At 38.9% G+C, this 24,209-nt stretch overlaps 1 protein-coding gene across 9 annotated transcripts in view; it reads left to right on the top strand.

Moving 5' to 3' along the window:
- Positions 1-24,209, top strand: part of ppfia1 (PTPRF interacting protein alpha 1) — a 129,796-nt gene that overhangs the window by 74,176 nt on the left and 31,411 nt on the right. For 5 of the 9 annotated variants that reach the window (XM_057838395.1, XM_057838406.1, XM_057838388.1 and 2 more), the window contains exons 17-23: positions 6,646-6,675; positions 12,047-12,171; positions 12,256-12,428; positions 15,135-15,228; positions 19,824-19,905; positions 19,996-20,196; positions 20,397-20,459. In XM_057838395.1, the coding sequence (XP_057694378.1) occupies positions 6,646-6,675; positions 12,047-12,171; positions 12,256-12,428; positions 15,135-15,228; positions 19,824-19,905; positions 19,996-20,196; positions 20,397-20,459 (768 nt within the window). The remainder of the gene's footprint in view (positions 1-6,645; positions 6,676-12,046; positions 12,172-12,255; positions 12,429-15,134; positions 15,229-19,823; positions 19,906-19,995; positions 20,197-20,396; positions 20,460-24,209) is intronic. The other 4 variants (XM_057838435.1, XM_057838444.1, XM_057838451.1 and 1 more) reach the window with 2 other exon arrangements.

Genomic DNA, 24,209 nt, shown 5'->3' on the forward strand with positions numbered 1-24,209 from the left:
TTTAACCTGAAGTTGTTTTAGGCAATTTAAGGAAGCATTGTAAAGAACAATGAAGACAAATGGATGACTATTTCCTTCAAAAATATTTTATGCCAGCTTTCTGACTTAACTGTATTCTTTGACTATGTGTTCTGGTTTGTTGGTGGGTGCAAATCGTGAAGGAATTAATGATGTGTAGGAACTGTGCTGAATTGTTTCCTCATTGTTCTGATAAATTGGCAAATTATGTTCTAAATTATCTATTTAGACAGTGCTTCTTTCGCATTGTGTTCATCTCATTATATAAATGCATCATTTGCACAGTATTTTAAACAGACCAGCAATTACCTTAATTTCCGCACTGTAGAGCACACTTGACTATAAGTCACACAAGCCAAATTTCACAAAACTTCCAATTAAAAAAAATCCAGGTATATACACCGCATCTGACTATAAGCCGTAGGTCTGCATGTGTTCAGAGATATTTACAAGGAGAGAGGTTATATAAAACATTTTGATTGATCAAAAATATTTACTTGCCAAAGTAACATCAGCGTGTCAAGTTGCGTCCTCATCATTCATATAATTTTGGGAGCCGAGCCCCAATTGTGTTGTTTGAGGAGGTCTGAAACCATAAAAACACGTAAATTAAAAAACAGGTGACGAAATTTTCTAAGAAGAAAAAATAGAATCAACTTAAACCTTGCCTTCTAAGCTTGAAACGGACAAAGTCCTCATAAAAATCCCTGCCATAGCATCTATTCAACTCAGGGCTAACAGCTATCATTTATGACCCTAGCATAGCAGCTTTGTTGTAGGACACTGTGGCTATCTGTTATCTTTAAATCTGGCAAAACACCCACAAGTAGCGTTAAACTGGTCTTCTATAACAGGGGTCAGCAACCTTTTTGGTGTGGAGTGCCACTTTCAAATTTTCTTGTCAATCAGTGTGCCACACCGAGATTAATGACGCACATCCAATTTTTTATATCCAACAGAGCTGTAATTTTACCCCAAAGAAAACAACACCAACATCAACATGAAATCGTATAACTACCAATCTTTTTCAATTAACTAAAAAATAAATGCATATTGTAGAAAATGTCAAAACTTGAAAATAAGTGCAACAGTTCACTAGCTAGTTGTTCACTATCAACTTAAACAGTAAATTATATGCAGCATTTTAGATATTCTTTTATATTACAAAGATAAAAGATGCCTACCTTAATGTGATCCCTGGCCCTGTTTTCCTTGGCTCAGCTCTGATTTCGGGGTTGTACTTTGTGGCTTTTAGCTGCTTATCCTTTTTTTTTGAGTGTCTCTTTGTTAGTCAAGCCATCAACCAAAACCTCTGACCCTGACAAGATCGCCTCTTTGATATATTCGCCATCAGTTTTTCTTTTTTTCATCAGGTTTTCCTTGCTTTGCAATGCAGTGAGCAAAGTGATAGCTTGCTTCGGTGGCGGTGTTTTTAGCAGTGACAAAGGTTTTCAGGGTGTGTTTGTTTACTGTACCTGGACACAGCACGTTTTAATGTCTCTGCCTTGTCAGACTCACCCTTGAATGAATTTTCATGTTTTGTCTCGTAATGACGTTTGACACTTGTTCTCCCCGGGGAGAGCCACGGGCCCGGGTGGAGCCGTCGCGGCCCCCGGGAGGCTGGCTCTTGCGGTGCGCACGAAAGGCTCGGGCGCGGGCCCGTGTGGAGCCGCGAGGAGCGAGCCTTTCCCCGGGGAGAGAAAGCCTCCCTATCGCGGTGCGCACGGAAGCCTCGGGCGTGTGGGGCTAGAAGACTGATCTAGCCCCATACCAGCCCGGGTGGAGCCGCGGGTGCAGATCTTGGTGGGGGAATAACACTCTTAAATACAGTCTTGATGAGATTGAATTGGCTGCAGTTACGACGTTGGGAACGCTGACTCTGGAATAAAACACGATTTGACCAACATTGTGACAGCCGATGGCTACCAAAAATGACGTAATGTCAGAAGTTATAAAATCGCGCCAGCGGCTCTTCCCGCACAGAGAGCGCCAGTGGGCAATACGGGACAAGTCTCAGTCTGTGAAAGCGTCCAACCCGCTCCATTCTCGGGACATCTTTTTATATGTGAAAGCAATGACGTGAGTAAATCCCATGTCTCTTTAGACAGGAATTCCATTGGATGTGTGTGTGGCTTAAATAACAGGGCGCGCAACAGAAAATGTCTGAATTTCAGGTAAAAAGGCGCTTTTTTTCTTGTTTTTTTTTTTTTTTTTTTTTTTTTTTTTTTTGCCATGCGCTAGCGTGTCACTGGTTAACCCTTCGCGTGCCAGTGCTGACACGCGTGTCATAGGTTGCCGACCCCTGTTCTATAATAATATCAGATGAAGCCTTCGCCTGAGTGCTGTTTGAAAATGGTTATTCATAGCATAGTGTTGTCTCATCATAGTAGTGCTGCAATGATTAATCGGGTAACTTGAGTAATTTCATTAGAAAAAGCTTTGAATCCAATTGAATTGTTTCGAGGATTCGTTTAGAGTGGCGTTGTAATGGTTTGTATTGAAAGTGTTTGCGTTCAGTTTTATTGATTATGGATACACTGCCCTCTAGTGGCAAAAGTGAATATGACATAACTCATCTAACATGGCTTGATCCAGCTGCTTCTTGTTACGACCAACATAAGGTTGTTGTTGTTGTTGTTGTTTTTTTAGCAATATATGATTGTTTATGCATTCATAATTTAGTTTAGAGCTATATTTAGCAGTTCTTAGGGGAATATGTGTTTGAACGATTTGTTAATGGCATTGTAAAAAAAAATTGTAGCATTTAAGTTAGTGGATTTTTGCTGTGCAAGTTAGCCAATTGTTCTTTTTTTGTACTTCAAACCTCATTTATTAATTGCTTTAATACCGTTTCAGGCTAGGCGCAAATATTTTAATTTATTTTTAAATGCATTTATTGCTCTTGTGAAAAAAAAAAACTTGGGAATTAGATTTTGTATTTATGGTCTTTTGAAAGTGCAATCTCAGCAAGCCTTTGTTTTATATCTCTTAAAATGTATTGTGCAACGCATTAAATGTTCCTAATCGGATTATTTGAACTAGTACATTGATCGATTACTTAAATAATCGATAGCTGCAGCCCTACACCGTGGCAAATAGTGGATGTCTATTCTTAAATCGATCTCACCACCCGTGGTTAAATTTTAATCATTATTCTGAAGCGAAACAAAGCATTGGATGGGGCCAGTGACGTGCGGTGAGGTTCATGGTTGGTGAGGCACTGACTCCTTTAGTGTCAGATTTCCAAATATATAAACCAAAAAGGGTAGCTTATTCAATTGGCAACTGGTTATTTCATATCTCATCAGCATTCTTCACAAAACACGCACGCACGGTACATATTATCGATACGTAAAAGTAAGAAAATAACATGCATTTGCTCTACACACTCAATGTGTTGGCCGTCGCAATTCTATAATTCATGCAACATAAATGAGAGTAAAGAGTGGTGTACAAAACCACAGAATTCAATTATGACCTTTGGTGAAATATTCAGTTGTTTTTAAAACTTTTAATTCTGATACTTTAATCAATTTATTACAGAATGCTAAACAAAATGTGTGAAAAGAAAAACAAATAATATTTAAGGCCAAAATTTAGTTTTTAAATATTCTATTGTATTTTTCTTAGTCTAAGCTCTTTTTTTTTTCTTTTCCTTTTTTTATAAAATTGAAATTAAAACTGTTTGTGGTCTTGCGCCTGTCCTTCACCACAAAAACCGGTGTTATTTTGGAAGGGCATAGGTTTGGTCTCAACATTCGTAGGGACGATATAACAGCATAACCTGCCTATAGGTACACTTTTTGCTGGGGACGTAGGGACGATATAACAGCATAACCTGCCTATAGGTACACTTTTTGCTGGGGACGGGACATTAATAAGACCAAACAGATTGGATGAAGGGGGCAAAGGGCCACATTTCTCATGTATAAGAACTTAATTAATTAATAGGCAAAATGATCAATGCAAAATAAATCCTTATCTACTGATAATAACTTTTACGTGCATTGGTTCAGATGATACACTGTTCGATTCAAACCTTTGTTTTCAAAAAATACTAAAGAAACATTTTGAAAACTTCCTGAATAAAGGTCTGGTTTTTATTAGCAAACATAAACATAATGAAAATAATTCACTTAATAATGGTAGGGTCAATTCTATCCTTACAACATATGGAACTATTGAAAGATCTAAATTCTCTGTATAACTGAACATTATATCATGCAAAAAAGGTAAGGTTGCTTTAAAGTTGGTGGAGACAATGTTAGCATCCTGAAAAGTTGGTAGTGTTATGTCCCTACTGTCCCTATGCAAACCTACGCCCTTTTTGTAAAAGTCCTCCTTATTTTCCTTTACTTTAAAGAAAATCTCTCCGCCTCAATGGAGAGGATTGCTTCAATTAGATCGCTGTGTTCTATTTGACAAGCCAGAACACACAGTGGATGTGTCCAAATGCTCTGTCAAGCTAACCTTCCATCTTTCTCAGCAAAACCATGTAATCGTTCTACATATATGCCACGTTTAGAAGAGCTTACACGCTCATTGTTACCACGAAATGTTAACTCCTGTTTAGCTAGGATGCAGGTTGCATTAATGAGGTCTTTCAAACTCTTTACCTTAGCATTCTGAATGCTACCGTTGAGCTTCCGCTGTTCGTCAAAGCCAAATCGATCCTTGAGCTTCCAAAAGTTTTTAAAGCAATCAGGCTTTGAATGTGAATGGTCGAGCTCTCGTGTTTGCTGAGGCTTCGTGGTAGTTTTTTAATGTCACAATATCTCGTGTTAGTCCAGACATTGGCACAAGTTGAGAAGAAAAGGCAGGGAAAGCAGCAAAGGCGATTTTTCGAAGGACAGCCACATAGCCAGTCTTTTCGGGTGTACCAGTCCGTTTGAAAAGCGCGAGTTATCTTCTGTCCCGCAGTTTGAAGCAAACCTTTTAGCTCCGGTGTGGTGTTAATCGCGTCCACTCTTGACGGAAAGTCCAGTTTCACGTACGCCCCCTTTCAGTGCGGCAGAGTACTATCTGCCGCAAGCTGTGCCTTTTCACTGTGGTTTCATTTCCCATCAGCAAAACTAAATATATCGCTAACAAACATTAAACTTTAAGGGTTAAAGACATTAGCCAGACTGTGGAAAATCAGGTCAAATAAACGGATCTGGAAACATTATAATGGCGACATGCAGATGTACGGCAACCAGCACGCTCCAATTCCATGTATCAACCCAGTTTGTTATGGATTGCGCAATCAGAGGTGAGGCTTTACTCGTTGCTGCCGCACCTCTCGTTTCATTTCTTTATTTGAACAGGAAATTGGCAAATTCAGCGATTTTGACTATAAAAAATGTTTGAAATGAGTTATACATAAAGAGCAATGGACAAATATTAATATAAATTTGATGCTATAATTATTTTTTTGTCATGATGACAGGTGAGGCTCTGCCTCACCTGCCTCCCCTGACCGCACGTCACTGGATGGGGCCCTATTTGTCAGGGTTTTTGATGAAGTCTGACAAAGCATCTGGCAAGCTTTGTTGTTGCCAAGAGCTGTGTCCTGTCAAAATTTGGATATCCATTTTATAAAATATGTCTAACCATCTATGGTTAGCCTTTAATGAGTTTTCGGAACGCCACCATAAGTCAAAGCTTGTTCGTCAAAAACATCCATAAATAGGCCACTGTTATAAATGGAGAGAAAAAAAGCAAGTAAAGTCGGAAAATAACTGTCTGCTTTTGGTTTTTGCACTCTGCTGAACAGCATTTTGAAACTCTTTGTTTTGAAATATTGTGAGTAAAATTGTCGGTACGTCCAACATGTCAGTTGTCTAATGTTAAATCAAAGCGGTAGCTGGCATGAATATCTTGAATCTAAGCCAAGAGACATCATAGAAAGACAACATTTTTTTGGATCAGATTTACTTTTATGCTCACCCCTCAATTTCCTTTTCCTGTTTCCCTTTTGGAGTGTACTAATCTCTTACATGCCCTGACCTCACAATGCGAGTTGAGAAAAGGAAATGAATGATTCGCTATTTTGCTCATGGGGCAAAACAAACGTCCATAAAAATGTGGCAGGCTCATGGTTTATTTGCTCTGCTAATGCCAGGCCTCTGTGGAATGCTGAAAGAGAGGGAGTGGGGTGGGGGGGTCACCCTTTCATGACCGATAAAGATTGAAAAAGGACGCACACAGCTTTAGCATATTATATACATCTTTGTTTACCTTGAACTGTATATCACAAAAAGCAGCCATCTTGACCTTTTGTTTTCCTTTTTTAAAGTTTTAGTCCCCCCTCCCTAAAAACGCATATTTGTGCTGTTTAAAAAAAAAAAAAAAAATTAAAAAAAAGCTTGGCTGTATCCATCCAATTGGTATGACTCTGCAACTTCACTCTTGGTTGTTTGCTGTGCTGCTATTCTTTACTCGCATGTGCTGGGAATCTGTGACTTAACTCTTTGTTGTATAGGTCACTGATTTTCCACTTTGTGTGTGTGTTTTTCAACAAAAAGGGGAAATAGAAAATACCCATGAGTTGATGTGTTTGATGTGTTCGTGCTTGGCTTGGTTTCACTGCTATTCTGTCTTGTTTCCACTAACTGCTTTTCTCCTTTTTTGTCTACCACGCTTCAGCCTAGTGACCTGCGCAAGCACCGCAGGAAGGTAAACTAGATGCCTGCTCTCTCTATCAATAGCATTATTCCACTCTTGTCACAACTATGGAATGTGCTTTAGTTGCTCCCATTTGTTTGCAGTGATGTACAGTGGACCACGAGATATTTACATTTAAGTTTGCAAATTCACCTTTGTGGATGTTTTCCCATTTATTTACAGACACGCACAAAAAAAAACCTTCCTGTGTTTTTGATTTGATTTTTTTTTTTTTTTACGTGTACACAGAAATAGGGCATAACATACAGTATATAGGAACACAGGTGCCATCATTAAACATTTTTGCATACTTCAGTTTACATACCGTAATTTCCCGAATATAACGCACACTTTTTTCCCAAAAATCAACTTGTAAAATCATGGGTGCGCATTATACACGGGTACATGGATGGAGACAGAAATATATTATATATATATATATATATATATATATATATATATATATATATATATATATATGTGTGTGTGTGTGTGTGTGTAGATATAGATATATATGTAGATATAGATATCTAAAGACAGATTTTTTTTATTGACACGGCCATGTTGTGTTGAAAAAAACGTATGCGGCGATCCGTTGCTGACCATTACGGTACATGACGTCACCATTTTGTTTCGGTAATACTTGTTTCGGTGATACCACGCTGATTGGTCGAATGATTTCGTCTGTGTTAAATTCTGCTTTTTTCGATCTTCATAAAGCACAGAATTTTAGTTTCTTGAACTCATTTGAGTCAACGTTTATTGCAACTAGGCAACTCAGACCATATCAAACGTAACACAACACAGAGTTCCTGTGTCCATCAACTATATCTGTCCCTCGGGAAACTCAAAGCCAAATAACAATAGTTCCTATTGTCACAGTCCACAGCGATGCACTTTTTCCGTTTTCCGACTTCAGTCCCCACTTTTATTTTACTGTATCAATCCATGGAAGAAACATTTATTCATCATGATGAAACGAGCAAGTTCTACAGCAGCCTTTAAAAGAAAAGTCGCATCTGTTTTGTTTTCTCCTAGATTCTAGATTTTATACACGGGTGAGCCTTATATTCGGGAAATTACAGTATTTTGTTTAGTCTCTCACATGAAAGAATGACTCTATTAAATCATTTAAAATAAAATTGTTTAGCATTTACCTGTGCACGAACATTATTTCTACGGAGAACAATACTGCTGACATTACGTATAATAATGTAATTTAGTGTGTCTTCCTTTTACTTCATTGTTCAATTTATGGTTTTATATCAGCTGCAAGTACACAATAATATAAACTGAGTCCTTTTATTACGTCAGTATGATTAATCCCGTGGGGATTTTAAGTTGCCATAAAAAATTATCTATTTCACACAGACTGCTGCCATCAAAACTGCTCAAAATTTTTCGTTTGACACCGATAGACTACAAACAACCGGCGATATGATAGTTTTAATTTGACGATAGAAAATGTTTTATCTGTGCATGAGTGCATGCTCTTGGCACGGGACTGCTTCATTTCTGAATATCTATCTAGTCGGAATTTGATGATGTTGGAGTATTTTGGCCTAAGATCGTAATGTAATAGTTAATAGTGTAATAATAAGTTTTAGCGATTGAATTGAATTGAATTGAATTTATTGTCATTGTCGTCATCATCATCATCATCATCAAAATCAAAATCATAAGGAAAGAAAGAGAAAAGAAAAAAGAAAAGAAGGAAATCATCAGTTTGTTTATCCAAAAGAAAGACAAGATGAAGATAGACATGACAAGGGAGACGGAAAAGCAGAAGCTTATCGGGAACCCGTCCCCCTGCCACCTAGGTCGCACAAGCAGTATGTTATGTATCCAAGTATGTGTATCAAAGTTCATAAAGATGATGAGCAAGACAACCCAAGGCATTTTAAACATTTTTAGATTATATATTGAGACAATGAAAAGTATGTCAACATAATGGTGAAAAAAGGCTCAAGACTTTTAAGAGTTTTTTAACTAGTTGCCAAAACTTCACTGATGTAAATTCCACCTACACACATATATATGTATGTATGCATGTATGTACACACACATATACACACACGCACTTGCTCCGCACCAAGCCATCACTTGTCAGTCTACTCACAAATCTATTAACACCTGTGTTACATGCCGTACAGGCACGTAACAACCTGGGGTAGAATTTTGATCCGTATGAGAGGCTTGATGGATGGCCCATTTCTGCACTAGCTGATTTGATGCAATAGTTTAATGAAACTAGGACTACACATGGCATCAAAACAAGCAATTTCTGTAACGGCAGTGGAATGAAACTTCCCTAAACCAGTCTTAAAACCACTGAAACCAGGCAGTGACAACACGAACTCACTGAAACCAGGCAGTGACAACACAAACTGGCAGTTTGAGTCCAAGCACCAAAATCATAGCTATTCTATCACAATACAACCTGAAAGCTGCGCAAGAACATTTGCACGATTGTAGCTCCAGCAATCAAATGTTTGTGATACATACACACTACCATATATTTATTATTTACACCATTTTTAAACCATTCATTTTTATCTTGAGCACACATAAACACTGATCCATGTCGGGCCTATAGCCCCCCCCATGAGACAGTCACAGGCATTCTTTAGCATGCTGATATGTATGGCGCTCCTCTGGACTGATCACATCACGAAGGAATGAGACTCCGGCGCTATTTTCAATTCCTAAATTTACTCACGTTTTGACTTTTATTGAACAATTTCCACTGCACTGCATAAATGAGCCTGTATAAACTGTTAGCACCTCCTTGGCACTTCCCCACAACGTGCACGAGAGGCCAAAGGGAAGCTGGGGGAGACCTTCACTTTCCACCGCTACAGTAATTCTTCATTATTATCATAAATGTTGATAGCTCCTTCGTACACGTCTTATACATTGTATATCTGTGCTTAAGGTAGCTTAGTTTACTGTTCGGCGTTTTGGGGAACAGGAGCTTTGTGGGGGGTCCACTGTACACATGTATCTTTTAATATGATGCCCACTTCCAAGTTGGGCTGGGCGATATGGCCTTCAGTACATATCACTGTAAATTGAGCAGATTTACCTCGATAACAATAAATGACGATAAATTCACCCAAACAGACTGTTATATAATTTGAAAATCTGAATAAATGCATGAAATCAAATTAAGTTTCTCGTTGATTTAGTTACCAGCTTTCAATTTAACATATGTACAAATAGTACATTTAGAGTATCTTATAAGCAATAAGCATTCAAGTATAAATATTTAAAACGGCTTGTATAACTTCAACATTGTACAACATTGTAAATATTGCTATGGCTACTGTGTAAAAATGTCATTGTAACACAAATGACTTGGAGCAAATAGAGGACCGAATATCTGACAACTTATTGTTTTGACGGCAAGGTTTCAGGTTTTTTAGAACATATTCTGAAATATACCCCCCCCCCCCCCCCCCCCCACACACACACACACAGTATGCTACACTGCACTCTCTTATGTCAAAGAAAGATTTAAGATTTTATGATGGCAGTAATGACACAGAATAAAGCAAGCACATACAGACAAATAGCTGTGGCTATTAAACGGGCATAAACAATGTTGGATTATATATTATGCTGAATGCTTAATTTATCCATTGTAAATTGTACTATCTTAAAATCTATCAGAGAAGTCGAACACACAGATACAAAAGAACGTGACATACTGATTGCTAGGTACAGTCTGTGTCCAAAACACTGCTCCCGCATTCACTATTTACGAAATGGACCGTCAAACTGATGTAGGTGGTTCGTCGTCCTTCTCAAAACCAAAATACTTCTACATAACTGGTGTCGAGTTCTTTCTTGGCACCAACACAACACTACGAGCGTCGACTAATGCTATACTCGAAATGCCTGTGGCCTGGCTACCGGTAGCCGTTTCACCACCGTTTCGTAAATGGCAACATGCTTCTGTTTGTTTGATTTTCTGATAAACACGTGACTTCACACGTAAGCAAACTGGCTGTACTTTTTTAAATGGGAATGAGCATCGCTAAACAACACTTAGTCAAAACGGGCTGAAAAGACGTTCATTTGTTCGTTCCGTTAAAAAACAGAATTTACCTACATGGTCAAAATTCGGTCATCGTGAACCATCTCGGTTACGGTAAATTTTCGGTATAATCATTATGAGATCTCCAAATTATAGTTGGTTAATAGTGTATTTGAAGTACCACAATTTCCCGAATATAAGGCGCACCCGTGTATAACGCGCACCCCAAATTTGCTTGTAAAATCTAGGGAAAATGATTGTACCCGTTTATAACGCGCACCCTAATTTTAGCACCAATAAATAGAAGAATACAAGAAAACAGAGCTCGTGTACAGATACAGAAATATCATTTTATTGAATGGTGAAACACAGCACAAGCATAACACATTGGTAGTTCAAAACATTACCGTAAATTGACAATATGTACGGTAATAATATGATTTGACAACTTCTCCAATTTACCACAAACCAGAAGAAAACAAAGCAGATGTAACTTTTTTTTTAAAGGCTGCGGTAGAACTTGCGCGTTTCATCATGATGAATAAATGTTTCTTCCATGGATTGTTACGGTAAAATAAAAGTGGGGACTGAAGTCGGAAAACGGAAAGAGCGCATCGCTCTGTGTCACAAAAGGAACTATTGTTATTTGGCTTTGAGTTTCCTGAGGGACAGATATAGTTGACGGACACAGGAAGTCTCTGTTGTGTTACGTTTGTTATGGTCAGAGTTGCCGAGTTGCAATAAGCGTTGACTCAAATGAGTTCAAGAAACTAAATTCTGTGCTTTATGAAGAGTGGGGAAAAAAAGCAGAATTTAACACAGACAAAATCATTCGACTGATCAGAGTGGTATTACCGAAACAAAATGGTGACGTCATGTACCGTAATTGTCGGCAGCGGATCGCTGCATAAGTTTTCTGGAACACAACATGGCCGTTTCAATTTAAAAAAAGTGTCTTTAGGTGTATATAATATATACTGGTATATATTTTTGTCTCCATCCATGTACCCGTGTATAATGCGCACCCATGATTTTACAAGTTGATTTTGGGGAAACAAGTGCGCGTTATATCAGGGAAATTACGGTAAATCGTAAAATAAATGACTGTTAACATTTGTAAGAACACTTACCAGGACCCTTCCACTTGTACGTAGGATACAAATTATTTCTGTAAAATTGAATGTGGTTATATTTAACTTTTAATTGTTGATATTAGTTATTTTAATGTGCTTTGGCTGACAACAATTCTAATTAGGTCAACTTTTGCAAAGAAATTGGTTTTCCTTTATCACCTGATGTGAAATTTGAGTGCTCATTCATTACTTCCATTTTTTTTTTTTACAGTCTGCTCAAGATGACAAAACCACTATCCAGTGTGAGACATCACCACCCACCACTCCACGCTCAATGCGCCTTAACAGGGAAGCAGGTCATGCTTCTAGCCATGAGGACATAAGAGACATCCGAGGGTCAGCCTTCTCCTCAACACTTCAAAATTTTTTACACTTGCAATTGAATGTGAAATCAAGAAATAATTTGTCATTTATTGACAGTGTGATTGGCATGCAAGATGGGCAAGGTAGCAACCCAAGCAGCAGCAACAGCAGCCAGGACTCTCTTAACAAAGCAGCCAAGAAGAAGAGCATTAAGTCTTCCATTGGACGTCTTTTTGGGAAGAAGGAGAAGGGTCGTCCTAGCATTCCTGGAAAGGATTCTCCTAGCCAAGGTGGGATACAATAGTAGTGCAGTAACTGTGTCATAGACTTCATAATCGTATTGACGGGTCGCATCCGTCAGCCACTGCGCAACGCCTTCAAGTAGGGGGCTGTCCTACAGTCCGCTTCAGTTATTTGCAGTCGGTCGCAGTTAGGGCCCAAGTACACCGCATGCGTGATCGTTGCGTTTGCGTTCCGGTTCAGTGTTGCCTGCGTGCCACGCAGTCCGTCAAAAACAGGCAAATCATACCGGCTGCTGCACGGCTGCGGTCCGCCAACCTCGTCCCCCCCCTCCCCCGTGAGCTCTCGCGTGATCGCGCGCGATAGTGTGCCATTTAAAACAACGAAAAACACACGGAGTCTATATTCATCAGAGAAGCAGAGAGAGAGCACATATTTTCTTTGCATTATATTTTAGTTAATCTGGAATTAAGAGACAGACATGACTGCATCATGATGAGATCGGGACAGAAAAACACACATAATAGGACACCTTGCAGCTTCCTTTTTTATATTGTCCTTATTGAAAGGATCTGCTGCATCATAAATTATTTTGTGGGTTTCCACCTCCATGATGAAGCGCTCATCATCCATCTTCGCTCGTGTTTAAACCGTGATTAGGCACCTGGGTTGTTACGTCCAGGCCCAGCTCCGCCCATTTTGCCGGATGCGTGTCCGGCAAAAATAGAAAATAGCCTATACCATCCGGCGGGCATGCGGCACGCCGGAGGTGGTACGCAGTCAAGCCGGAGCACTGACGCGGCCGGTATACGTTGAACAATAGGATATAATGGGAACGGATTGGCTCCGGCGCTATTTTTTGCCGGAGTCGGAACGCAAACGCAACGATCACGCATGCGGTGTACTTGGGCCTTTAGTCAACACATGCAGCGATCCAACGCCGAATTTAGATTGAAAAGGTACGAAAGCTGTACCGCATACAAACAGGAAGGATTGTCTCAGGAGTGATTTATTCGAGTATTCAAGGTAATTATTGTACAGTGGTACCTGGACATACGATCGCTTCGACACACAATCTTTTCAACATCCGATGTAAAATTTGACTCGCCATTTGTTTTTACATCCGACGACATGCTTGGAATACGTCTACATGTCAGCACCGCAGACGGACGCACGGCTGACTTTCTTGTGAGACAAATCAACACAGGTTTCAAAAAGGTTGGTACAGGTGGTGAAACAAGGAAAAAGGTGACGTTTACCTTCTAAATCAAGATGCAAATTATAGAGAAATATCAGCGTGGGGAGCGCATCCGTGAACTGGCTCAACAATACATCTCCACTGTACTCCTCCGAACACTGTTCGCCAGTCTTTATAAGTTGACAATTATTATTGTGGTTACATCGCCAAATAAATCACCAGCTTTGTCAGGTTTTTATCATTTATTCCAGAACTTATCCAACACAAAACGCTTGCTGTCAGCCGCAAATGGCTGTGTACTCAAGAAAACATTGAAAGCAAAAGTAAACTCAACCGCACCGCTCCTCTATGTGTTACGTCAGTCACGCGGTGCGTTCAGATACAGAAAAAAACGTCCGCCACATTAGAACCCGATTCGTTACATTCTTACAGGAATTATTATTATTATTATTGTATTGTTCCGATTTTCTATTCATAATCATGTGTTTTGCTATGTGTAATTGCCATGTGTAATTGTACCAGAAGTATTTATTAAGGATTTAGTGTAGGTGTTTGGGCTGTGGAACGAATTAATGGAATTATAATGTATTCTTATGGGAACATCCTGCTCGACATACAACCATTTCGACTTACAAACAATGTCCTGGTAAGAATTAACTTCGAATGTAGAGGTACTACTGTACCTACCATTCCTACCATGCCTGCATTTTGAAATGTTGTGGAAAAAAATCAATGGGAGAAATTAGCCGCTACAGCATTGGCATTTTACTTCGCAATATTTATGTAAAATAACTGCTACCTCCAAGATTTTTTTGCTTTTAACCAAGAATCGAGACTGTTTTATGTCCATGTTTATAAGGAATTCAGGGATGTAAGCATTATTCAAAAGAATTTTTAACGGAAAAAGCTTTGTGTAATCCACATAGTAATTTGATAGATTTGGATTTCTTGTGTTGTGACTTAATTTTTTTTGTCCAAACTGAAGTTAGATTGCTTAAGAGCTTTGGTTGCCAAGAGTCATGGCGGGCCTATGCACTAGTGTTTAACACAAAGTTGCTAGGAGCCAATTTTGGAAACATGTATATATAACACATTAAGTTTGGATTCAACAGCATCATGCAGTAACTAAAGGACAAGACCTAGTATTAATGACCTTCATGTGAAAGATGACTGCTCAAAGATTCTAAATACAGGTAGTCTCCGGGTTACAACGTATCCGACTTACGTGATTTTGACTTTACGACGCCGGCCCTTGTCTGCCTAGGATGGAAATGTTCATAACTGCCGCTTCACCAAGAGCTTAACCCCTACCTTACACTCTTCACACCCTGACGTCGGGGTGTATAACAAGTGAGACATTGTAAAAGGTCTGCCGTGATTGTGAAATAAGTCGTAATCATACAGTTGATTGTAGGTGATATTTTTCCTACCAACAAGGTCATGTTTACGTACTTTTTTGTCTTGACGAGGGAGACAAAATACTCTTTTTAGTACGTGAGCACAAGGTCTTAACATTTAAGATCCCTCAACATTATTGAACGTTTTCTTTTGTTCTTAGCTGGAACTCCTGAAGCAGAGAGCTCACCTAAGGATGGCTTAGGAATGGGCACCCTCGGTGGCCCTGCAGAAAAGAACAGAAAACTGCAGAAGAAGTAGGTGTCAAAACTTAAATTTACTAGCAGTATTCATTTGAAAACTTCTGGGTTTTCGCTCATTCGCCATTTCTATGCTGGACACAACACGCACACACTACTTGCGCACCTGGCTCCTATTCACTCCCATCCTCAGTTTATTATTATATGTTTTTCCTTTCCACATAAACTTTTCCATCGCAGTCACCGCCCACAGCCATACACTGCTGGCCAAAAGTATTGGCACCCCTGCAATTCTGTCAGATAATGCTCAATTTCTCTCAGAAAATGATTGCAATTATAAATGCTTTGGTTGTAATATCTTCATTTATTTGGCTTGCAATGAAAACACAAAAGAGAATGTGAAAAAAAATAAATCATTATCTTTTTACACAAAATTTTACACAAAACTCCAAAAATAGGCAGGGCAAAAGTATTGGCACCCTTAGCCTAATACTTGGTAGCACAACCATTAGACGAAATAACCGCGAACAACCGCTTCCGGTATCCATCAGTGAGTTTCCTACAATGCTCTGCTGGAATTTTAGACCGTTCTTCTTTGGCCAAGTGATTCAGGTCTGTCTCTGAGATTTGAAGGGTTCCTTCTCCAATAGGAGTGGGAACCTCTGGGCACCTCACGATACGATACGATTCGCGATACAAGGCTCACGATAACGATTATCTCATGATATCACGATACAGCGATTATCGATATATTGGTCAGAAATTTGATACAGGATATTCTACGATACAACTGTTGAAATGAAAAAAAAAAAGATGTTTCAAAATAGAAAAAATACTGTTTAAGTCATTTATTAAACAGTGACACCTTTTCAGTGCAACATTGCTGTAAAATATAAATCTACTGCAAATTGTGTACCTGCACATATAGAGGAAACAAACCACAACCACTGATATTTTTCATTTCATTTGATCATGATGAATGGCACCCTTAATTTCTTAAAAGTTTTAAATCTTTTGAAAAAAAAATTAACAGTGCTGTAGGTGTCAGTCTTCAGTTGAGCTTGGAGTGGGGGAATGATAAAATTGGTGGGTCTTTTATTCGTATATGACCTTTGTTGCCAAAAGATTGGTTTGAGCACTATCTGCCTCAGCATTTGAGATGTTGGACTCAGTCACATTCTTCCTCACCTTAAAAACAACAACAAAAATTAAAAAAATATCAGCTTCTTAATAGCTTTTGAGTTGAAATCCTAATTTTTTGTTGTTGTAAGTTTTGAGTGAATTAAAAAAAATATTAATTGAATGTATAGAAATGAAAAATGCAATAATTACCTATTTTTAATATGTAGGCTAAATTAATTATCATGCACATCACCTTATATATCTTGAAAGCTATTCAAGCCATTTTTATGGCTTATTATATCAAAATGGCAGTAATAACTGTGTTGTTGTAAACTAGATGAAAAGTGGTTCTCAAATAATATCAAATAAATCAGTAAATTCATGTAAGGTTGTTCGATATTCATTTTCATCCAGTTTAGGTTGCAGGTTTATTTCATATCATTCAACAACAAATGTCATCAAAATAATATATGTAAATTAAAAAATCAATTACAAGTACATTGCAAAACGTTCTTACCTCAAGTGATGAAAGCAAAGCAGTGAAGAAATCCGTGTCCACTTCGTCACCAGCTGACAGTGAACCTTATTTTTGTTAGACAATTCTTGCATACAGCAAAGTCCTTGTTCACCTTACTTCCTTTCTTGTTAGTGTAAAATCTAAAGTGTGTCCACATGTGTGATTTGTACCAACATTTTTCTCACTTTTCCTCCACCGTTCTTACGAAACTTTATTTTTTTAAACCCACTTGGAGCTTTCTTTCTTCTTCTCTAGACGACTTGTGCGCACTGTACCTTCACTGCCACTCTCGAGCGCCCCTAGTGGACCGCCAAGGAATTGCTCAACAAACATTGAGCAGTTTACAGCATCCAATGGCCAATATGTCAAATAAAAGTATCGATACTTGGCGGGAGCATATCGATAACCGATCGGGTTGCAAAATATCGCGATATATCGCTGTATCGAGATATGTCACACTCTTATTCTCCAAACTACCATTTTCAGACCTCTCCACAGGTGTTCTATTGGATTCAGGTCTGGACTCATTGCTGGCCACTGAAGAAGTCTCCAGTACCTTCTCTCCAACCGTTTTCTAATGCTTTTTGAAGTGTGTTTTGGGTCATTGTCCTGCTGGAAGACCCAGGACCTCTGAGGGAGACCCATCTTTCTCACAGTGGGCTCTACATTAGGATGCAAAATTTGTTGGTAGTCTTCAGACTTCATAATGCCATGCGCACGATCAAGCATTCCACTGCCAGAGGCAGCAAAGCAACCCCAAACATTAAGGAACCTCCGCCATGATTGACTGTGGGGACCGTGTTCTTTTCTTTGAAGGCCTTGTTTTTTTCCCCTTGTAAACTCTTTGTTAATGCCTTTTCCAAAAAGCTCTCCTTCTGTCTCATCTGACCAGAGAACATTCTTTCAAAACGTTTTTGGCTTTCTCAGGTAAGTTTTGGCAAACTCCAGCCTGGCTTTTTTATGTCTCTGGGTCAAAAGTGAGGTCTTCCTAGGTATCCTACCATAAAGTCCCTTTTCAATCAGACACCGACAGATAGTACGGGTTGCTACTGTTTGTACCCTCAGACTGCAGGACAGCTTGTACTTGTTTGGATGTTAGTCGAGGTTCTTTATCCACCATCCGCACAATGTTTTGTCGAAATCTCTCGTCAATTTTTCTTTTCCGTCCACATCTAGGGAGGTTAGCCACAGTGCCATGGGCTTTACATTTATTGATGACACTGCGCATGGTAGACAAAGGAACATTCAGGTCTTTGGACATGGACTTGTAGCCTTGATATTGCCCATGTTTCCTAAAAATTTTGCTTCTCAACTTCTTAGACAGTTCTTTGGTCTTTTCTTTTCTCCATGCTCAATGTGATATACAGAAGGACACAGGACAGAGGTTCAACTTTAATCCATTTTAACTCGCTGCAAGTATGATTGTTATTGCCACCACCTGTTATGTGCCAGAAGTAACAGGTGCTGTTAATTACACAAATTAGAGAAGCATCTCATGATTTTTCAAAGGGTGCAAGTACCGGCCCATTTTTTGAGTGTTGTGTAAAATGATAATGATTTAATTTTTTTTCCTATTCTCTTTTTTCATTGCAAGCAAAATAAAAGAAGATATTACTACCAAAGCATTTGTAATTGCAATCATTTTCTGGGAGAAATTGAGCATTATCTGACAGAATTGCAGGTGTGCCAATACTTTTGTCCAGCTGTGTATGTTGTGTTCTTCTCATTTACATTTTTTAGTTGATATAATTTATCTTAAGTTTAAACTTCGAACAGCTAAGCGTTACGGTACTATTAATAAGTATTAATTCATGAATTTATTTTCATTTTTTGCCAATCTCGCTCTTTTTTTTTTTTTTTTTTTTTTTAATCACCTCTTCTAATTCTCTGTGTAGTCCAAAGACTGGGTAAGTTGATTCATAATTGCTTGTGCTTTTTCTTCCTAAACTTGGGGTCCTCATTGCTACTTTCCTTCTGAATGGCTGATCACTTTTCCATATTGCTCTTACCTAATGTGAATGTGGATGCTCTTTTTGACTACAGTATTTTTGCTCTCAAGCATGCCATTCTATCCTAAGGGTAATGGTTACTAAAGAAATGTGTTTATACACATGCAACAAAATTCACTATAATCAGTTGCTGAGTAGTTCTTCTATTAGAAATTGAACATTATTTTCTCAGTTTTGGCCACCTTATTGGCTCGCGGATTGATGAACTGCGCCATCTTGTGGACAATTAATTATTAGCATGTTTATTGCTTTACGAATTTTTTGCTCGTGGGTCAAGTTGGATCCATGATTTAAAACTTAACCTGAAAATACTAAAGCTTTGCATTATATTGTTTTCAGGTCTAGAATGAGCCGTTTGCCAATTTGGGGAAAAGTACCGTTGATTTTTGCATATCCAAACAGGTCAATTTCGACCCGAACACAATAGGAGGGTTAAATATCAATGAGAGATTTCCACAGAAATTTGGAGTCCTTCGATAAACCTTTCAGATTTCACAAAACATGACAGGGTTTGTCTTTTAATTACATTGATTGATTAAAAAAAAGTTTTGTGTATGAAATGAATGCTTAGTAAGTAGTTTTGTATTGAATATAAAGTTTTTCTTGCCCTTAATACTTCTCTTGATGCATGTTATGTCACTTTTCTATTAAAGTGGAATGGTTTCTTCCAGCCATTTGAATTACAATGACTGAGAAAAAAAATCTAGTAAACAGTGCCTTAATACTTTTTAGCTTTTAGATGCTTAACTAAGATCCATTTTTTTCTGCTTTGTAAGGACTTTTAAATCACTTCAAAGGTTTTGACACATTAGGTCTTCAAATGCATTACTGTTTTTCTTTTTTTTTTTTTTTCAGATGAGACTGTCTTGTTTTCTTGCACTGCTCTTCTGTCTTTGGTTTTGCCTGCTATGATATTGAATGTGTTTGTGGGGAATGTGTGCTTCTATTTTTATTTTATTTTATTTAGCTTTTCCTATTGTTTTAAATAACAATTTGTGTATCAGGCATGAACTGTTAGATGAGGCGCGCAGGCAGGGCCTGCCTTTTGCCCAATGGGATGGACCAACTGTTGTCGTTTGGCTTGAGGTAAAGCATTGATGGAAATAATCATTATAGCATCTAATTATATTGATATGTATGTAAAGATTGCTTCCTTTCTCTTGTCCTTTTGACCAGCTTTGGGTGGGCATGCCTGCTTGGTATGTAGCCGCCTGCCGCGCTAACGTAAAGAGCGGAGCCATTATGTCAGCACTTTCCGACACTGAAATCCAGAGGGAGATTGGCATCAGCAACCCTTTACATCGCCTGAAACTTCGTCTCGCCATCCAGGAAATCATGTCACTCACTAGTCCGTCTGCACCTCCCACCTCTAGAACGGTATTTGTCCCATTTATAGTACACACACTGTCTGACATTTCTTTATCTCACTGAGCATGATACTCTCCCAGATTAACATTTTACAAATTCACTTTTTGCTGTAACAATGAATGCTTCCTGATATTTTCTCTTCTATCCTGCATCACTGTCCCTTCTCTGCACACTTCACTCACTTGTGGTTGGGGGTGTCAAATGGTCAGACCACGGGAAACGTTTGGGTCACACATGAAGAAATGGAAAGTTTGGCAGCTACACCACCCACGGTTAGTCTTTTCAGTTTGGCCTGACACTGGTTTGTTTCTCACAGCTCTGGTGACTATTAGGTGTGTTCCAAGTTGGCCAAATGTAATTACAGGTAGTTCACCGGGGTTACGAACGAGTTCCGTTCCTATGCTGGCGACATAACCCAAATGTCCTTTAAGTACCTTTCAATAACCCCTAAATCTCAAAATAACTATCCAAAAACATGTTTCATACATCATTGTACTATCCTCGCCAAGACGTTGGAGCTAAGTCCTAGCTATAAAGTCAGTTAAACTCCGAAATGACAATGTCAGACGTCTATGTGGTTTGCTGACTTTATTCAGCTGCTCTTGACATCAACACTTCTACAATGAAACTAAAAAATGAAATTAAATCTGTTTCATCTTCAATAACAGCAATTCAAATTTGCCTTTATAACTAGCAGTGTTGTTAATCTTACTTTAAAAAAGTAATTAGTCATTGATCTAGGAACTCTGTTACCTCATTGTCCGAGTAATTGGTTACTCAACTGACGTTACTTTTCATGTTTTACACGTTATTACATATACATTCTGGACCATCTTTCACATCAAAGATGTTTATTAACTGATTGAATTGAATCGATTTTTTTATTTAAAAAAAATAAATAAATAGAAAAGTTGCCCGAAGGTTTAAGATGACGCTCGCCAAGCTAAATGCTGATGCTAACGCGAATGCTGTGCTAATGCTCCGAGCCAATCATCGTGTTTGTAACTGCGTCATGACCCCTTTCCCTCCTCCGCCTCCCGCTCGGTTCTTCTCTACCAAGCAGTTGTGAGCTGTGTGTAGTAACGCAGCATAGCGCCCCTTCACATCCTCAGTAACGGTAACGGCGTTGCAAAGATGGGAAAAGTAATCAATTAGATTGCTCATTGCTGTACAAAATAGCCTTGTTAGAAACACTGTTATACTCTAACGCTGTTATTATGATAAACTGGTATGAAAAAGTATCTGGACCTTTTGGAATTTCTCACATTTCTGCATAAAATCACCATCAAATGTGATCTTTGTTAAAATCACACAGATGGAAAAAACTGTCTGCTTTAACTAAACTTATAACTGTTTGGGTGTTTTTTCATATTTTAATGAGGATAGTATGCAAACAATAACAGAAAGGCAACAAAATAAGTAAGTGAAGCATCACATTCAATATTTTGTGGCCCCCCCTTTGGCCGCAATAACTTCAACTAGAGGTTAGATCTTGTGCGGGTCAGGTCGGGCCCAAAATGTTAAGCATTCACGTTCGGGTCGGGTCGGGCCGCCGTGCCGGACTAATAAATTTTTTTTTTTTTTTTTAAATGGAGAGCAGGCTCACTGTATTGCGTTTTTGCTTGTGCACGCACGCACATGAACGCCGTGGCGCCGCCCGCTTTTTCTTCTTGCCCTCCCGCTGTAGGGCTTGCCCACGGCCGAGGCACCGCCCTCTTTTTCATTTTCTCCTGCTCTGGCGCCTTCCGCGTGTACACAACTCCTCATCCTCTTGGTCCTTCTTTTTCAATATGGAGCAGCGAGAAGTTAAAAACAAACTGAAGACGGGGGAATGGAAGAGGCAAGAATGCACTGGTAGGAGTAAGGTGTGGAAATAATTTCAATTGATCGTGGAAGATGCAACAAAAAACTGTGTCGGCTTCGTCGAATGCAACAAATATATACCCAAAACTTTCCAAGTTGGCAAGAAAAAGTGTTGTGCATCCCTGCAAGCAGCAGCAGCAGCAGTGAGAGAGTTTTCAGCGCTGCAGGCCACACAATAGATCAGCGGAGAACGTCACTGAAACCTGCCAGTGGACGCTATCTTATTCCTGCACGACGACGACCAAAAAATATAAACACTGTAAGTAAGCCATAATATCCTGCTGTTCAAATCACCATTTTTAGTCCGAGCCGGTCTAATTATTCCCCTTATTTCACAGGAATAAAGAGCAGGACATGAGGCCGCAAGTTGCAGACTGCAGTCAAGGCCAGCCTGCAGTTTAAAAGCTTTTATTTCATTTTTATTTTTTTATCATTTATTTTTGGCATTGTTATCATTACAATAAAGAATGTTATTTCAAGCATTTGTATTTTTTATTTATTTTTTAATTTTTTTGCTGCTGTTCCCTCTCCTTGTCAGAGAGGCGCGTCCATGTGAGAACAATATCCCACACTCAGAAATATATTTAACAAACTTTCTCAGCGTTATTTCGTTGTGTAAATGCTTTTATAATTCTCATAAAAATATGTAGACTATTTATATATTGAGTAAACTTGCATTTTTTTCTGACAACTGTGAATTCGTTACGAAAGACAATTTTATTTATGCACACAAAGGCAACACAAATGTGATCCTTTTGAATCTTCTCTGTGTGTCTGCAAAACCGCATTTTTTTTTTTAAATATTAAACTTTCCCGCGTTATTTCGTTGTGTAAATGTTTTTATAATGATCATAAAAATATGTAGACTATTTAAACATTAAGAAAACTTGCGTTTTTTCTGCCAACTCGAAGAAATGAAAACAAATTGCTGCTGCGTTTTGTTTTTTTCCCCGCGTCACTCCAACAAATAAAAACATTTTTAAAATCGGGTTTTTCGGGCTCGGGCCCGCGAATCTAGTTAATTGATCGGGGTCGGGCCGGGTCGGGCCTCAATACCAGCGGGCCGTGTCGGGTCGGGCTGGAATTTTTAGGCCCGAACTAGGCTCTAACTTCAGCCAGACGCTTCCTGTAGCTGCAGATCAGTCTTGCACATCGATCAGGACTTATCTTGGTCCATTCTTCTCTACAAAACTGCTGTAGTTTAAGTCAGATTCCTGGGATGTCTCGCATGAAATGCTGTGTTGCCCCAACATCTCAATGGGGTTCAAGTCTGGACTTTGACTTGGAAACTCCAGAACGTGTATTTTGTTCTCCTGAAACCCTTCTGAAGTTGATTTACTTCTTTGTTTTGCATCATTGTGTGGTTGCAGCATTTTAGCTTCAACTATCTGACAGATGGCCTCAGGTTTTCCCTGCAAAACATCTTGATAAACTTTTGAATTCATTCTTCCATTAATGATTGTGAGGCCCTGAGATAGCAAAACAGCCCCAAATAATGATGCTTCCCTCCACCATGCTTCACGATGGGGATGAAGTGTTGACGTTAGTGCGCTGTTCCATTTTTCCTCCACACATTACGTTGTGTGTTACTCCCAAACAATTCAACTTTTGTTTCATCAGTCCACAAAATATTTTGCCAAAACTTCTGTGGAGTGTCCAAGTGCCTTTTTGCGAACATTGAGCAAGCAACAATGTTTTTTATACACAGCAGTGGCGTCCTCTATTGAGTCCTCCCATGAACACCATTCTTGGCCATAGTTTTACATATAGTTGATGTGTGCACAGAGATATTGGACTGTGCCAGTGATTTCTGTAAGTGTTTAGCAGACACACTAGGGTTCCTTTTTACCTCTCTGAGTATTCTGCGCTGAACTCGTCAGCTTTGGTGGACGGCCACTCGTTGCGAGAGAAGCAACAGTGCCAAACTCGCTCCATTTGTAGACAACTTCTCTGACTGTCGATTGATGATCATCCAGACTTTGTTTCCTTTCCCAGCTTTCTACAAATCATCAATCCTTGATCGCAGGTCTTCAGACAGCTCTTTTGACCGAGCCATGATGCACATAAAACAGTGCTTCTTATAAAGACAATTCTTACCAGGTTTGTGTTTTATAGTGGGTAGGGTATAGTGTGTCCAATCATCAGTGATTGGACACACA

The sequence above is a fragment of the Corythoichthys intestinalis genome, chromosome 1, assembly GCF_030265065.1.
Source record: "Corythoichthys intestinalis isolate RoL2023-P3 chromosome 1, ASM3026506v1, whole genome shotgun sequence".
Lineage (NCBI taxonomy): Eukaryota > Metazoa > Chordata > Actinopteri > Syngnathiformes > Syngnathidae > Corythoichthys > Corythoichthys intestinalis.